Below are 17329 nucleotides of genomic sequence, written 5' to 3' on the forward strand. Positions count from 1 at the left end.
ATACTGGGAGGAGCGGCATCACATTATAATAGCCCTGACGATTATCTGTGATCATCACAGTCTGCTCCTCCCTTGGGGAGGGAGAGCATCAGAGCTATCACTGGCACGCGCACGCACGCACGCACGCTCTCTCACACACACACACACACACACACACACACACACACACACTTAAAGCTGGATATACGTAGGCTATGTATGATAACTTCAATCTACATTGGCACCAATGGATGCCCATATTGACTCTCCCTCTAGTGGGAAGGACTTGTGTCAATGCTTCTATTCAACATGCAAGCTGTCTGGTGACTTGCAAGAGTATAGTGTATGCCTATTAATGACTGGAAATGTCTGCGTTTGCATGTGTGACCTGTGGGGACTGCACGTTTACTAGTCTGTCATACATTTGAACCATGACCTCCTATGCTCCGTCATAACAGGACATGACACACTCTTGGCCATCCCAACAACCCTTAGGTGGTGACCAGGCTCAGCGCTTCCTCTACAACCCTAAGGTAGGTGTGTGTGTGTGTGTGTGTGTGTGTGTGTGTGTGTGTGTGTGTGTGTGTGTGTGTGTGTGTGTGTGTGTGGGTGTGTGTGCAAACATGCACATTTGTGTTATTAGTTATTACTGTATAATGATTAACCAATTGATGATGAATGACTTTCACAATCCTTGTATTTTTCTCAAGGATGCAAGGCAGCACTCGACACAGCAAAGGCAACGTATGTATTTAAAATGATTATAAACACAGTTTATGATAAAACATGATAATCATGTACTATGATTATTATTAGGAGAAAGATTTTTTTTCCAGGTAGGCTATATGTTTATTTAGCAGGGACAATAACAAAAAATGTATCAAGTTATAAAAACATGAAACTGTTGTGTTTTACATAGGGTATATATATAGCCAAGGCTAATTTGCAACCCCAGTCCCTGTTTAGGCCTTTCTATACAAATGTGTACTACCTAAACTAAAAAAGTATCTCTAGTTACCCCATCCCAGTTAACTTCCATTAAATCATGTTCAAAGTTCCTGAGTTTCGACTTTCTATTTTACTATGGTGAACATAGGTACTACTACATACTACTATACTATGGTGAACCAAACGTTTTCTTACAATCAAGGTCATAATATTATGATCTGAAAATCCAGTAATAAGATTATATGTTTTTATTGCTCTCTCTGGCCTGTTTGTGAAAATCAGATCAATAAGAGTATGTGTACAGAAAGTGTTAAAGTTATGTTTTATGTGGCCACGCCCACCAGTTCCACCTGGATTGAAGCCGCACCCACAGATGTTGTATGATAAAGGGGGAGGGGTGAGGGGATGGGATGATATCGTGATGTCACTATATCTGGTACATTTCAATTGGGCCTTTTGACTCAATTAAAGGCTTTCAGGAAGAAACCAATTACACAGGGAAGACATATTTCAATATTGTAGCCACACCGGGGGGTCCATCAGAGTAATGTTATTTCCATAGACCAGTGGTTTTCAACCAGTGGTCCGGGGACCACCTTATAGATCTTTAACTCTTGAGAGTGTAAAATGAAACCATTTTACCATTTTAAATCAATTTACGCTCTCAGAAGTTACATTATTGTTAAACATCTGCATTAGTTAATTTACAAGAAGTCTACACAATTTATTTATTTTTTACTATTTAAAATAAACCTTTTAAAATAGTTCAAATAGCCGATCTACAAGCTCACAATGTCTCGATGTAGATCGGCTATAGTTAAACTATTTTTAAAATGTTTTTAAAAATAATAATAAATGCGTTTTGGGATAAGGGTGGCGCAAGATGGAGCCCTATATGTCATCAAATGGTGGTCCGTGGCTCAAAGAATAATCCTTGATATGAAATCATTAACCCCTTAGCAACCACCTACTATGACCAAAGAACAGTCTAGCAACATCCTGCAAACTAAGTAAATTAGTATACCCTATACTATAGCATGCGGCTCTAGAGCACACCCCTAGTGGCTCCCTGTAGCATTAAAAGTAGCAATAAATAATTTTTCATTTATGGTTTCTGTAGGAGGCCAATATTTATTCTACACATTTTTACAAAATTGGAAAACTTAACTAAACTAAAATTTGTGTCATAGCATGCGACACACTCAGTGCCGTGCCAGCCAGGTGTCTATTATAAACAAACCAGTGGGTGTGTGAGGCTGCTGCCTGCTACGCTATGGCTTCTACAGGGAGAGAAATAAAGATAGCCGACGAAAAACAGAGGATTTAACAGTTCGTGGACAGAGGCTTTTGCCTTCACAGCCAATGCAGATTGACTGCCTGTATGTTTAATCTGCAGTGAGAAGCTATCAAACAACAAAAAAAGTAACGTTGAAAGACATTTCCAGGGAAAGCATGCTAAATTCTGCTAGTTTCGTTGCAACCCGGGAGATAATAAAGCCTGGCAAGCTGCATTATAATGCGTAATTTTCTTTCCGGCTCCAGATAGATTTTGAATTTATTTTTGGTCGAAAATGGCTCTTTCAACATCTTGGGTTACTGACCCCTGCCCTATAGCAACCACGTAGCACAGCACTAGTAACCAAGTATTCAAGCTTAGCAACGACCCGAGAACTGCCCAGCAGCCGAGTTGTACAGACACAATAGTAACACACACATTGCTTTCTATCACTAGATGTATACACCTATAGTGACTGTCAACCAGCAAAGCAGCAGCCTCCCTACATTTCATTCAGAATATGCACATAGTTGTAGCTATAGTTGTATATACTACTCCTGGTTAAGTAACTCCGTCTGTGGTCATTTGTTACATTGTTTCTCCATCTGTCTGTCTCTCCCTCAGCTCGTGGGGACATGCAGCTGCGAATGGCCCGCCACCCTCACGTGGCGCCTCACAAATCGTAAGTGGGGCAGAGGAAACATGATCCATGGAAGGTCATCAAACCTGAGCTGGGGCAGGAGTGTCACACTTGCAGGCACATATGCAAACGTATGATAAAACACACATATTTAACAAACACAGTATAGGGTTATTTTATTTATTCATGAATTATGGATGTCTTTGGTATAAGGACTTGACCACATTCATCCTGGTGTCCCTATTTTGGCCATGGCATTAGGGGGAAATTGACAAACATTGTCAAAGAATAGGAAAACAGCAGACCTATACAAGATCTTGTAGATCAGCTATTTTTGCTCTTCGTAGTTTCATATAGCTATATCGTGAGCTTAAGTGGTAAATGGTGGAATAGGTAGAGTGGGGTGAAGGATGGGTGAATTTGGCCAGCTGACAGCTTTAGTGTTGGAGCATCACATATGGCTAGGGCCAGGCCAAAGGTGAGCTGACATTCTAGAATGCTGTCAGAAGAAACCACTGTTTGTTAGCTTTTTACATCCTCTTTTGACTAGATGCACATGTTCCACATTGTTCACTGACAGCTTTTATGGGGTTTATTTTATTTTATGTTGCAGTTCATCCACAACACATTTCGCTTATACAGTATTTCAAAGTTTTAGAATCTTGTTTGTTCAACAAAAATAGGACATTTTGATACATATCTTATGTTCACAACACTGACTGAATTGGATAGAAATTCCAGGGAAATATTTGAGAAAATACTAAATTTAAAAAAGATCACACAGTGAAATAATCTGCATAAATATTAATGTCATGGACATGGACCAATAAAGACTACCAGACGGTATATATTCACATTGCAGAAGTTTGGTAGGCTATAATGTTTTGAATTAATTATCATCATCATAGACATCGTCATATCTTAACACATGACACCTGAGCATATTTTATTGTAGCTTGACTAAGGATATTGATTTAAAGAAAATGGTGTTTGGGGATGAGGGGAATCACAGTTTGCAGCATTGTTAAATAGAGAGAACAATTATTTTATTTACGTTTTGTTCAGTGTTTCATGAAACCTATATTGCTACTAGAGTAATACTGTTATATTAGAATAATTAGATCATGTGTTTCTGTTTACCAGCATGCTTGCTGATGACCTCAAGTTGAGCAGTGACGAGGATGACACTGACAGGGTGGGTGGACCAATACAATGCATGAACTGCACAACCTTTCACTTCGGTCAGAAAAAAACACATTTTTACTGCCTTTCAAAGCACCTCCATATGTTCATTCTTCCTTCTTTTATGTTGGTAATCTTAGCACACTTGGCTACATTTGGTTTTCCCTACACATTTTCTCAAATTTGTAACGAACAAAGCCTTCACGTCCATCGCGTGGAGACACAGACACAATCATTCTTTTTGAGTCCATCTGTTAGAATTAGAGCTGGGACTCGATTAAAAAAATTAATCTAATTAATCAGAGGCTTTGCGATTAATTAATCTAGATTAATCGCATTTTAATCGCATATCATTATTTGACCCGAGAACAGTGAGAAAGCAATTTTTTCAAATGGATTTTGGTATACTAGTGAATCAATGAATAGTGAATACATAAGTTTAAGCAATAAAACATTGTTTTTGTAGTAATAGGGGTAATAATTCTTTATTGAATAATTGCACACAACTGTGCTGTAATCCACGCTACCATCGGATAGCCTTTTAAATCCTATTTCCAATCCACGGGGACAAGCAAAGTGATCTCAGCGGCTTCCCCCAGTCTGGTGAACTGTCTGCGGTTTCTGGTGGTGTTATTGTCTGAAGCGGACACGGACACTTGGTGCGCAGGTCCGTCTGAAAACTGTCCAGTGACAACGTTCGGCGGTGAAGAAAATAGTGCGATTAAAATGCGTTAATTTTTTTAGTGCATTAATTTTTCTGTAGTTAATTAATCGTAATTAATCGCAATTAGTCCCGGCCCTAGTTAGAATACACTTATAATGTAGTGATCTGTAGGCTACGATGGTGGACGATGAACCTTATCGTTATGTTTTGTCTCATTGAAGGTTGCACATCACTCAGCAACCTGGGATGGACACAGGTATGGTACATTATAAGATTAGTACACAGTCATGTACACGCATATTTCTTTCTTCTTTTTTCCCTGCCATGCTGCATGTGTATTTATTGTGTACATGTGTATATATATATACGCGTTTACATCCCAAGTGTAAGTGTGTGTGTTTCCATCTGTCTGTCTGTCTGTCTTGTCTGTCTGAGTGTGCACACGCCCACATGCATGTGTACGTAAGCTGACCCCTCTCTGGTGTGTGTGTGTGTGTGTGTGTGTGTGTGTGTGTACTGACAGTCTTTCGACACGGCGCACACACATACATGGCGGGCGGGTGAGACATTCCAGCTCAGACTCGTCAGGCTCGGACTCCACCGGCGGTGGTGACTCAGAGAGCTGGAGCCAGCGCTCCCGCACACCGAGCCCACAAGTTCACTCCGATCCCGGGTCGCCTGCCAACAACACACAGCCCCTGTGCGCCAAGGAGGTACTATGTCTGCATGTCTTGTCTTTTTCTATGTGTACACAGCAAAAGTCTTTTGTAACTCGACAATGTGAAAAATGTAACCCGCAAAGAGTTACATTTGGTTACATTTCTCAGAGTTTAATGAATCCTTGAGGATTACGGTGTTAGTTTCTCTCTTTCTCTCTCTCTCTCTCTCTCTCTCTCTCCTGTTGCTCTGTTTGTGTGCCGTAGGGTTCATTCTCCACAGGGAGCAGCACGGAGGCAGTTGAGGGCAGGTGGGGGGCAGGGACAGAGTTATTAGGAATGTATGTGTGCTGGAGAGGAGCACGTGGAGGGGGGCACGGATGGGGGGGGGGGGGGGGGAGGGTGGGTCTTTGGCTTCAGGAATTAGAGCCTGGGTGTCATGTCAACAAGCTGAGGCTTAAAGAGGAAAGCCCTCTTGGGAGTTGGAAGTCGCAGAGATTCAGTTTCATGCTAACACTTCATCAGCGATTAGCATAACCCTTCTCTTTCAGCTCAGTGGCTGCATGCAACGCTATACGAAATGAGCTGAACTCTTGCTGCGAATTGATTTATGTCAGATAAACCTTGATTGGTGTTTTGGATGGGTTGAATATAGGACCATGCAGAACCATGCATAAAAGTCCCTTATTTTTTTTAGGTGTGGAATAAAGAGGGACAGTGGGGGCTTGTAGGGATTGCAGGGAAACCTAGTCCTCTTTTTTTATGAATGGAAGGCCCTGTGTGACAAGCCTATTACTGAATGTGCACTATATCAGGCCCCTATAGAGAAGGTAAGGGAGGGGGACCATGTGTTTTTCATCTACGGGAGCGTTCAAGTGTCTCCCAAGGAGGGAGGGACTGGGGGGGGGCAGTTTGGAGCTTTGGACGCAGCAGCTCCAGAGTTCCAGGTAGAGAGGGAGGAGGGAAAGAAAGTAGGCGGGAGAGAGACGGAGTGAGGGAGGGAAGCACAGAGGGTACAAGAGATGTAGTGTCTTCTCTGGAAAGAGGGCGAAGGATGAGGGGAGGGGGTCACTGTTTGACTTGAGGAGTATAAGTTTAATTTAGCTCTGGTCAGCAAGGAGAGAAAGAAGCTGAGAGCGAGAGAGAGCGAGAGCAGAGAAGGAGAAGTTTGCTCTCCAGGAGTGAGTATCGTCTTTTATTTATAGTTTAAACGTCCTTTCTCATATGTTCTTTTTGTTCTCCTGGTTACCCAGCCAGTTGTTAAGCAAACAGTGCATGAGTCATTTGCAGTAATTGGGAGGGGGGTTGAGCTACTGTCAGCACAGATGTGGATACTTGAGCAACAGACTGTAGTGTAGTGAGTATTGAGACAAACTTGCTTGTTTGAAATGTCTCAAGATCAGCCATTACAACAGTTTCTAGATACGTTTTCTGAATGAATTGACGCAGAATCACAAAGTCAATATGCTGACTTTGTGTGCAAAGCGAAGCCCATGTTGCTATTTATGGCGTGTTAGTTGGCTTGGTTAGCTAAAGTGTCGGATAGAGGTCAGTGTGTAGCTTTTGGTATGTGTCATCTCTTGGAGGCTTGAATTTACCTTAAAACCCTCCACATTCCTTCCTTGCAACCATCCACTAATTTGGTAATGGCTTCCTCCCCCCCTCTCTCTCCCTTTTCAATGACAATGTGTGAAATGAGTGAAATTTGCATGTGTAGGCGTTGTTACAGATCTACTGATTTTGACTGCATTCCTACAAAGATTGTTAATGACTCTTTCTTTTCTTTTTTCCCCTTCTTTTTAGACAGATCATCCCTCCACTCAGTGGCAGCTGGATAAATGGCTCAAGAAGGTCAGAAAAAAATCTTCCAGTTGTGAACAGGATCCCAGAGAGCAGCACACCCAGAGCATTCCAGGAAACCTACCCTCTCCACAGAACCACAGAGCCCCGTCTCCGGCCAGATCCTGGGACAACAACCAGGAATACAGTCCTAGTCAGAGTCCTATCCCCAGCCCGCAGTTCAACTACGGCTTCAGGAATAGCCCGTTGCCCAGTCCCGGCTACAGCTTCTGCCCTAGCCCAAGCCCATTCCCCAGCACCTGTCCAAGTCCCGGTAGCCCAAGACACAGCCCTAACCCCAGCCCGGCTACAAGCGTTTGTCCCAGTCCGCATGGTAGCCCAAGAGCCAGTCGTAGCCCCAACCCCATTCCACGGCAAACTCCAATTAGCCCAACTCCCAGCCTTCCTCCTTCTAGTCCATGTCACTATCCTCAGGCTGAGGGCCCTCACCAGGAGAGCCAAACAAGGTCTATCCACCATACCAGCCCCAACAGGACAAACAATTGCCAATGGTCTGGCCCTGTGCCCACTGCTGATACCAAGGCCAAGCCAAGACCTAGACCCTGTATCCAGCCACCCTCCCAACACAAGCCCAAGAATAAACCTCCACAAGATCAACCCCAAAATCAAAGTAAAGCTACAGTAAGAAATAAGACCACTCCTATTTTGAACTCTGAGAAAAGAGAAAACCACAAAGCAAGGCCTAAGCCTAATGTGCCACCAACCTCTACACACCTCGCTGTAAGTCTCAAAGCCAAATACCCATCGAAATTTGAGCAAACTCCCAAGCAACTGAGGCCTGGCCAGAGTTTCAACCCGAGCGACAGACCTACATATCAGCCTAGCTCGGGAACCAGCCCCACACTCAGAACAAAGCACTTACCTGCCCCTGCACGGGAAACCAGTGGAAAGGCTGGTCACGTTTCACATTCCCTATCTACCTCCAAAACTGCTGGCAATCCTGGTGACGGGCTGGGCTTGAGATCCAGCCCCAGTCTAAAACCTAAAACAAAGTCTTGTGAAGCCCAGGCCCCTGCAGTCCACGTCACTCACACTACTAAACCCACGCGAAAGAAGCCCCAGTCCAAAGAACGGGAAGTGGACCACAGAGAGGCCGCCCAAGCCAAGGGAGACGGGGGGCAGAGAGAGAGAAAAGAGGACAGACAAAAGGAGAAACCGAGGGAGAAGCAGAGAGAGAAGCACTACCGAAAGGAAGACAACAGGAGACTGGCGGAGGAGCAGCTACTGAGACGTCCCTGGGTCCGAAGTTCAGAGGAAGAGGAGGAGCAAGAGGAGGAAGGTCTGAAAGAGTGTCAACGGAGGAGCGAGGAGACGGGGAGGAGGACGAAGAAGGAGCAGCAGCAGATAGGTGAGTTGCAGGCAGTCCAGCCCCGGCAGAGACCTCACACCAACACAGAGCGCCACCACCACCTTCGAGGAGATCCAGGTCACCACCAGGGGCCGACGAAAAAGAGGAGTGAGGAGGAGAGAGCGTTGCACCCACCGGGCCCCTCGCCTCCGGCATCACACCCCCCGACTCATCTGATCCCAGCTTCATCTTCGTCCTCTTCCTCGTCGGCATCCGACTCGGAGTCGGAGTGTTGCGCTGACGTCACCAACAAGGTGCCAGCGGATTCCACGTCGCACAAAAGGCAGACCCCCAGGAGAGGCCACCACCTGGGCCCCGGGAGGCCCAGAGACACACACGGGCACAACGTGGTCATCCCCAGGGGTTCTTCTTCTTTGGAGGTTCCGGGCGAAGGACAGCAGAGCGCCGGGGCGCGTAAACTCTACACCCTGGTCCCTTTCGGGCGCAGCGAGCAGGCCACAGCCTCTTCCCAGCGAGGGCTGAGAAACTTGGTGGTGCAGATAGACCTCTCCCTTCTGAAAAGGGTCCCCGACACCGCCAGTGCGCCACATTCTGCCTCTTCGTCACGCCCTTCGTCGTCCAAGGCTAAGCAAAGAGAGGCCATGAGGCATCTCGCCCCCGAGAACAGAGACAGTCGACGGAAGCGCAAGGTTGAGCATATATACATGATATTCTCGTTTCATTGCACGGCAGCTTTTGTGTATATGATTTGTGTACCCATTTTTCCATGTGCTAATATATGAATGTGTTTGTGTGTGTGTGTGTGTGTGTGTGTGACTGTGTGGCCTTTTCAGTCTGAGAACGGCGTGTCACACAGAGAAATAAAGAGGAACAGCTCTTACGGAAGTGACCAATGTCAGACGGAGTCTTCCTTTCACAAACCTCAACGGAACCTTTCAACTGAAACGATACACAATGGGTAAGATCCTGGTCACATGAGCAAACACATACATACACAGGCTGTCAGAGGTTAGCATATTGATTATACACGCACACACACACACACACACACACGAACGCACGTGCGCACGCACGCACGCACACGTGACATTGTTAGTTAAAAGTTTCTTACGACAAGATGTGGTGTGTGTGTGTGTGTGTGTGTGTGTGTGTGTGTGTGTGTGTGTGTGTGTGTGTGTGTGTGTGTGTTGTGGTCTCAACAGGTACTTGGAGGAATATCTAGACAGTAAGAGACCATTGTCTCCCCTGTCACCACTGTCTGACAGCCCTGAGCCCCCCAAGTCCTCCTCCAAAGTGCAGAGCTCTGAACAGCATTACTCACATGGCCAAAGAGACAGAGACGGAGATTCTGCTGCAGAGGTAAAAAAAAAAAAAGAAAGAAAAAGAAAACAATAAGTGAAATATTTAAAAAAATGCGTGTGTGTGTGTAATATATATATATATATATATATACTCTTTTAATATACCATAATATACTTCTTATATACTGTATGTACTGTAGTACTGGTCGACTAATGTTTGCTCTTCCAATGCAGCCCAAGATGGAGGTGGAGTGCACAGGAGTAGCAGGGCAGCTGCAGCAGCTGGTGTCCGGTTCTTGGCACCCCCCTATGAGACAATCGGGAGGGCAGAAGGCCACCATACCCAGTCATGACCCGTAAGTGATCTCGTCCACTGTGGCCGCACATTGGGCCGGCCGCGCATGATCCTAGAAACCCATATGCTTGTTGTTTTTGAGACAGACAGGATACAGACACAGAGGCCCTTAAACTAGTCAACGTGATGTAAAGAGAGAGAGAGAGAGTGGCGACAACTCTGTTTACTCCAATCAAATAATACATTTACAGCAAAGCCGGAGCATGGAGTCTCTCACAGTGGTTCCTGGAAGTTAGCAGCAAACACTTAGCAAGGCAGTAGAGTAGAGTTTGTAGCAGAACAGATTATATATATCGGTTAATGTGACTGGAGAATTAGTGCCACCTACTGCTTATGTCCATGAACACTTTTATTTAAAAAAATAATAAAATCCTCCTATGTTTCAAAGGTTCGCTAAAAGTTGCTCAACAATTTGTTGAAAAACGGTTATTGCATGCTTATATTCGATGAAGTTTTTTTGAGGGGGGCTAGCCCCTCCTATATCCAGCTATTGGTGTAGATTTTCATCTTACACAAAATTCCCATTGAAAATGAATGGAGAATTTAACGTCATATGTGTCTGAGCAAATCGGTAGACTTTCGTCCTACGCAAACATTAAATTCCTATTGACAATGAATGGATAATTTTACGTCATAGTGTCTGAGCAAATAAGATAAGAGCGCCCCTCACTTAACACGGGTGTGAAATTTTACTTTTTATTGCATTTCAAAGTACGGACGTTGATTTGAAAGATTCACAAATTAAATTCAACCAGCCATTTGACTTTTTAACCGCACAATTTTAGCCAACATTGACTCGATCGTGAATGACCTGTTTTAACACTGCCATGTTAAAGTTTAACAGCCTTTGGGATGATGCTGTGCTGAAAAAGTGTGAATCACGGATTCACGGTCTCTGTGAATCTCTCTCTGTCCGTCCTCCTAGTCCACACCACGCTGAATACTACATGCATGAGGCCAAGCGGATGAAACACCGTGCCGATGCCATGGTGAGCTCTCTCTCTGACGTACCCAACAAAATACAACAAACTGGTGGTACACAGTAAATTCCTGAGTGTTGTTTTTTTACTAAAAAACAGTATTAGTGAAATAAATATACTTTAACTCACCACCACCGTCCTGGATGTGCCTTTGCCAGGTGGACAAGTTGGGGAAGGCGGTGAACTATGTTGATGCTGCTCTCTCCTTCATGGAGTGTGGGAAAGCCATGGAAGAGGGCCCGCTGGAAGCCAAGTCTCCTTACACTATGTACTCCGAGACAGTGGAGCTCATCAGGTGAGACATGGGAGGTTACTGTGTAAAATACTGTGCATGAATTCATGTCCTATTTTGTAGGCTACTTTGTTTTGTACAGTATGTGTCTCGCAAGGGCAGCGAAAATAGCTGATATACAAGTATCATGTTTATTATCAATTTAGAGGTCAAAGTCAAAGTACGTTGTGTGAGCTTAGATTGGCTATTTTTACTATTCTTGAATTTTAGTTTGAAGAAAATGTCAAAAACTATGAAAAGGTTATCCTAAAATGACATGCCGAAATTAGGACGACCAAAAAAAGTATTAGAAAGAGCTTGTGAGCTTGTAATAACTGCTTTAGAACCATTGAAACACATTACTTTTAACATGGTTAACAGGTTTGGTTAACAGGTTTTGTCACATTGCATATCTCAATGTGACATTTGCCTTACACGCACTATTGTGGGTGGTCAGTCTCTGAACTTAAGTGTCACCCCTTTCAGGGGCCCACACCCCACCTGTATAGACAAAGCACTGGTTTGCCCTGGCCAGGGGGCATGACACCACCTCGGTGTGAATTCCTGCTTAGAAATTAAGATATAAAGTGATTGAAAGGGAGATCTTTTGGAGGAGATGAGCTGACTGAAAGGACATGCAAAGCTGTTGTTAGGGGAATATGCTGTCGGCTTGCTCGAAACTATTCTAAATAAACTTGGACTGTATGGACAATATATAATTTTTCCATAGAAACATGCAAGATTTCCAGGTGACAGCAACGATATGTAGACCAGACATTCACAGGCACATACTGTTGTGTACTGTACATAATGATGGATGCAAAGTGAGGCTGGCCTTTTGTAATGGCCCTGTGGTTTCAGGTACGCTATGAGGCTGAAGAGCCACGCTGGCCCTGGAGCGAGACAGGAAGACAAGCAGCTGGCTGTTCTGTGGTGCGTACATCGCCTTCTCTGTTTACACCTCATCCATCATCGGGCTGAGGAGGCACCTTCACATTTGCAATGAATTATTGTTCTCCCTCTATGTTTGCTTGATCAGTTGATTGCCTAACTGTATGTTCCAACAGTTTCAGGTGTCTCGCGCTCCTCTACTGGCAGATGTTTCGGCTGAAGAAGGACCACGCGCTCAAATACTCCAAAGCTCTTCTGGACTATTTTAAGGTATTTTTTTCAAATATACTGTATTATTGCTTCACATAACATGCTTGAATTGATTGAAAGGGCTGCGTGGATTTAGATGGCTATATGATTCTTGATTATTGATTCTTGTCTTTACAGAGTTCTCCCAGTCCCAAAGTGCCTATTACATCATCCCCTTTCTGGAACGACTCTGGAAAGTAAGCAGACAGCTCATTCTCCCCCTCCTCCCCCCTATTTGATTCAAATAGATAGCCCTTCAATGTGTGTCTCTTATTATCTTTCAGTTGTGCATTTGTCTTTGCTCCCAGAGGTACAGGTGGACCACCTTCTTCACTCTCTCCCAACCCCAAACAACTGGGCCTAGGGTCACATGGGGGCAGCGCTGCCCCCTCCCTCATCAGCATTCCCCAACGCATCCACCAGATGGCAGCAAACCACCTAAACATCACCAACAGTGTCCTGTACAGTTATGAGTACTGGGAGGTGGCAGACAACCTTGCCAAAGAGAATAAAGGTGAGGAAGCCCAAAGGAACAAATCAATGTGCATGTTTCTAAATAGTTTGGGGGCATTTTTATGTTATTTAATCACTTTTTTTCTTTATCTTTACTATTCATTCCAGAATTCTTCAACTACTTAAATACTCTTTCGGGGCCACTGACCCTCCATAGTAGTATTTCTCATGCTGTCCAGTACACCAGACAGGCTCTCCAGTGGATACGTATCAGTGCCAAACTCAACTAGCGAATCAGAGGATGCAACCCAGCCTGTCTACTGTCTGCCACACCAAAGGCCTTACTGATACTGATATGTGACGAAGGCCTGGACTCTCGTCACTTTTGCAGCTCGACTGGGTTTCTCCAGGACACACTGCGCTGCCAAGTACTGGAGGGTGGTGGACTGTTATGGTGCCCATCATCATTTGGATTCTAGGGTCACCACCACACCCAGGGACTTATTGTGTGAAAATACTACAAACTGAAACTGTGGCCTCTCTTTTTCCCCAAACCCTGTCTGAATACCTGTCCCAACAACGGCGACATCTCCGAACTCCTTCGAGCATTACCGCAACCATGTCAACAATCGTTATAGTGGAATAAACCCGACCAAATGTGTGAACTGCGGACTTTTGCCAAACTTTCCATTGTGACTCAAACATGGGACGCTCAAATTCATTCATTTTAGACCCGAAGAAAAGCGCTCTGACAGACTCATTGGAGTAATGTAAGACAAAGTGGACAGTGGATTTGGGGATCTTGGATCTTGTGAAATGAAATACCACTTCATCCAAAGTAGCAAACAAATCCAGATCTTTTTGCCTTCGTGATTGATTTTTTTAATGACATTTGGACTTTTTAAAACTGTGATATTTTCACCTTTTGTGACTTTTTATTGTGCAATAATTTATGTATTTTCAGTTTTTATGAAAAAAAGGGGGGGGGGGGGGACCTAAGCAACCTAATTGGTTGATTAGTCTAGAATAGAATCCAACATTGAAGATTTTTTTCTATGCAAAAAATATTTTTGTTGCTGTTTAAGTGTTGAATTGTGTAATAGATTGTATCTATGTGAAATGGAGCTGAAGTAGTACTCCTCTGGTAAAAGATTACTTCCAATCCTCTGTGAGAATTCTTTAGATTATTTAGTACTACAACTTGCTTTCATACTGTCATAACATTAATCTACAGTCAATGTTCCTCTAAATTTGGGTTGGGTGCTCTACCATGACAGAATGCACCCCAGTAAAAGAAACATGGTGACTCCAGACTAAAAGATGCAGAAAGCTCTGCTTTATATTAGCCAGGAGGAGTTAGGACTAACATGTTAGTGCCTTCATCAGAGCATCAAAGACTTCAGTCTTTCTACTTTTATTCAAGTCTGGAGTGACGTCAGCACGTTTCTTATGCTCTCCCATTGCAGAATGAATCTACAGTAATTCGTAGTATGAATAGAACCTTCAATTTAATCATATTGAATAAGTGAGAAAATTGATGAGGTGAGAGGACCCGCAGAAGGCTCTACCATTTCAGAGTTAAGCTTAATACTTGCTCGCTTGCTGACAAGAACTGATTTTCAAGTGTGACGGTCAGTTATTTTCTGCAAGTGACACCAGCAAACTACAGACTACACAGAGTATCATTTCGATTAACATAGCTCAACGTTTGTTGCGCCCCGGGGGTGGCGCAGTGGTAAAGTCCCTGCCCACGGAGGAGGTTGTGGGTTTAGATCCATTGTGGTGCATTTTACTTTGTCGTGGGGGGTTGGGGGGTCTATGCAAACACAATTGGCTCGTGTCTGTGGGTGATATCGGTCGTTGCACATATTCCTAGAGGCTGGGGCGGCACCGGTCAGCAGGGAGTATTTCAGAGGCTCTACGACGTCCTCCCAGGAGGGACTCCTCAATGGCACGTGACGTTAGTCAGTATAGGATCATACAACAGCATTGACAACACAGAAATACGTGCGGGGAGTCATTCATTGGCATACGACTAAATTGGGGATTTTAAAAAAGCGGTATTTCTTTTTGGCTATAAATAAAAAATTAAACAGTATAGCACAACAATAGCACAACAAGTGTGCTATTGAGACCGTCACCACAGAGGAAGCTATTTTCCAGGGGCAAAAATCCAACTGCCAAACCAAAAGCATAGTAGTGTGTAGTGGCTTTACCGTCATGCCATATTTGGGTCGGCATTTTGATTTTGAGATTTTACCTCAAGTGACAGAGACTGTCTCATTGAATCAGTGGCTTTGTGATGTCCCCTGAAGACTCCTTGGCATCTCGTGGACAGGTTCAGTCATTTAATGCTGCCTGCCCTTTATGTGATGTTTTATTATTTGAATATATATTGGATGGATTATTTGATTACTAATTATCTTTGTCTTTTTGGGGGGGGGAAAGAGTTGTATCAAACCCATTACAGGGAGACAAAGCAGAGAGAGAGAGAGATTCATTTCATTAGTCATTCTTCAGAGACCTGACTCTTTCTGATTCTCCATCACTATAGAAGACTACTTCCTTCTCCACCAATAGAAAGTCAGCATGCGAAACCTCAGCATCCTATGTCTGGTACCATAGCAACAGTTAAAGAGAGCAGCCAATAAGGGGCTCTGAAGGGCATGACAAGCCATAGATCAATAATATAATTTGTAAAGTAGTTCAACTATCTAGTTTTTATTTATTTTTTTATCTCCAGACCACAAAGTTTGCAGGACTATCTATGACCTACTTAAGTTTATTCTAACAAGCAATCTGTCAACAAATAAGCTACTATTCAGGAAATACTAGGCTACTGCTCTGATCGATTTTGTATTACAGGTTATTTAGTGCATTGATTAAACTTCACAGAATATTAATTAACTGGCCTCATGACATGGAACAGTTAATGGCCATCTCCTGAGATCAGCACAATAGGAACACGTGAGGAGCTGACACTGCCCACCTGCTTCTGATAATAAACTAGAAAAAGTGCCCTTCCGGGCACAGGTCTCCACCAGGTTATCCACAGATCCGTGCAGTTAGAGGTAAAAACACTTTTGGGCCAGTTATAGCGCCACCTTGAGGCTGAGTTGAAATTGTTCATGTGGCATTTCGTCCTGGGCCTAGTGGGAATGTGGGTGCACAATTTCACGGAAATCACGCGATGTGTTCATGATTTGCAGCATTTTGTTTGAAACTGAGCACTCCTGTGAACTTTGGAAGCCAATCTTAACCAATCAGGATGGAGTCTGATAAATCTGAAAGACCCGTTTCGTTGAATGGCTCTAGAGAGACTGTGTACCAATTTGCGTGATGTTTGGACAAAATCTGTAGGTGTACTGTGCAAAAACTTGTTTTGCACAAAGCGGCCTCCTGGTGGCGCTATAACAGGCCGTTCTGGAAAGTTTGGGGCAGAGGTTCATGGTTGGCATCCAGGGAGTGTGTGTGCAAAATTTGGCATCGACCGGGTTAACGGTGGCTGAGATTAGCTGTTCACGGACGGACGGACGGACGGACGGACGGACGGACACACGGACACACGGACGGACGGACGGAGTGCAAAACATACTCTCCCCATGCCTTCGGCTGGTGGAGACAATAAATAAATAATACGGTGGAAGGGTAGCTACTCTGGAAAAGCACCGTGTGACTGTGGTCGGTCTGTGTTGTGTAAGTTACCTCATGTCACACGGTCTGCAGTGTGAAATTGGGACACACCATATTCGGATGCTCTTTTTCAGTAGGCTATTCTGCAACACAAAGCAAGCCCCACGTACCGTCTGCGTCACGGCCGGGTCTGATCATCAGTGACTTTAGTCTGTGCACGAGCCAGCCAGGGTTTCTGAGGACAACTGTGCCACCATGATGCCAGACAGTTACACAAAGGAGAGAGAGAATACAGTCTGTTTGATGGCTGGCTTTTAGGCTGTCGCAGGGAAGCAGCAGCCGCCTGCCTTGGTCTAGACTGGTCAGGTCACTGACCAGTTGTTCCCTCAACGTGTTTTCAGTTCACAAACATAATATTAACCTATCCCGATCGATTTTTGAGGTAAGTATGTAGTATCTGTGACTCTGTCGTGTGAGAATTAAGTGAGAAACTGAAGCATGCCTTCGTGCTCTGCGTCAAAACAGCCGATCTTTTTATCTATGAGCTCGGCGCTCCACACGATGGCGCCGTGACTCTGGCCGTGACAACGTGATGATGTGAAGCCCGAGAGCAAAACAAGAGGCGGAGCCCTGTGCGTGGCTGTGTGAGTCGGAAAGAGCGAGAGAGAGAGAGATCAGGCGG

At 44.3% G+C, this 17329-nt stretch overlaps 1 protein-coding gene across 1 annotated transcript; it reads left to right on the forward strand.

Moving 5' to 3' along the window:
• The first annotated feature begins 446 nt into the window (after positions 1-446).
• Positions 447-15424, forward strand: aff3 (AF4/FMR2 family, member 3). Its single transcript, XM_083776143.1, has 17 exons — positions 447-512; positions 690-723; positions 2828-2885; positions 3987-4038; positions 4911-4945; positions 5213-5402; positions 7149-9203; positions 9348-9472; positions 9717-9873; positions 10050-10171; positions 11096-11159; positions 11309-11445; positions 12283-12354; positions 12489-12582; positions 12700-12758; positions 12870-13075; positions 13183-15424. The coding sequence occupies exons 3-17, from the start codon at positions 2839-2841 to the stop codon at positions 13302-13304; spliced, it is 3537 nt and encodes a 1178-aa protein (XP_083632269.1). The 5' UTR covers positions 447-512; positions 690-723; positions 2828-2838; the 3' UTR covers positions 13305-15424.
• Positions 15425-17329: the final 1905 nt, after the last annotated feature.

Source organism: Protomyctophum parallelum, assembly GCF_964188405.1.
Source record: "Protomyctophum parallelum genome assembly, chromosome: 11".
Taxonomy (NCBI): domain Eukaryota; kingdom Metazoa; phylum Chordata; class Actinopteri; order Myctophiformes; family Myctophidae; genus Protomyctophum; species Protomyctophum parallelum.

Bases quoted from the DNA above. Each gene is read 5' to 3' on its own strand.
- aff3 (XM_083776143.1), top strand. From the start codon at position 2,839: ATGCAGCTGCGAATGGCCCGCCACCCTCACGTGGCGCCTCACAAATC. The intron at 12,355-12,488 runs GTGCGTACATCG...ATGTTCCAACAG, and splicing joins AAGCAGCTGGCTGTTCTGTG to TTTCAGGTGTCTCGCGCTCC. The intron at 13,076-13,182 runs GTGAGGAAGCCC...TATTCATTCCAG, and splicing joins CCTTGCCAAAGAGAATAAAG to AATTCTTCAACTACTTAAAT.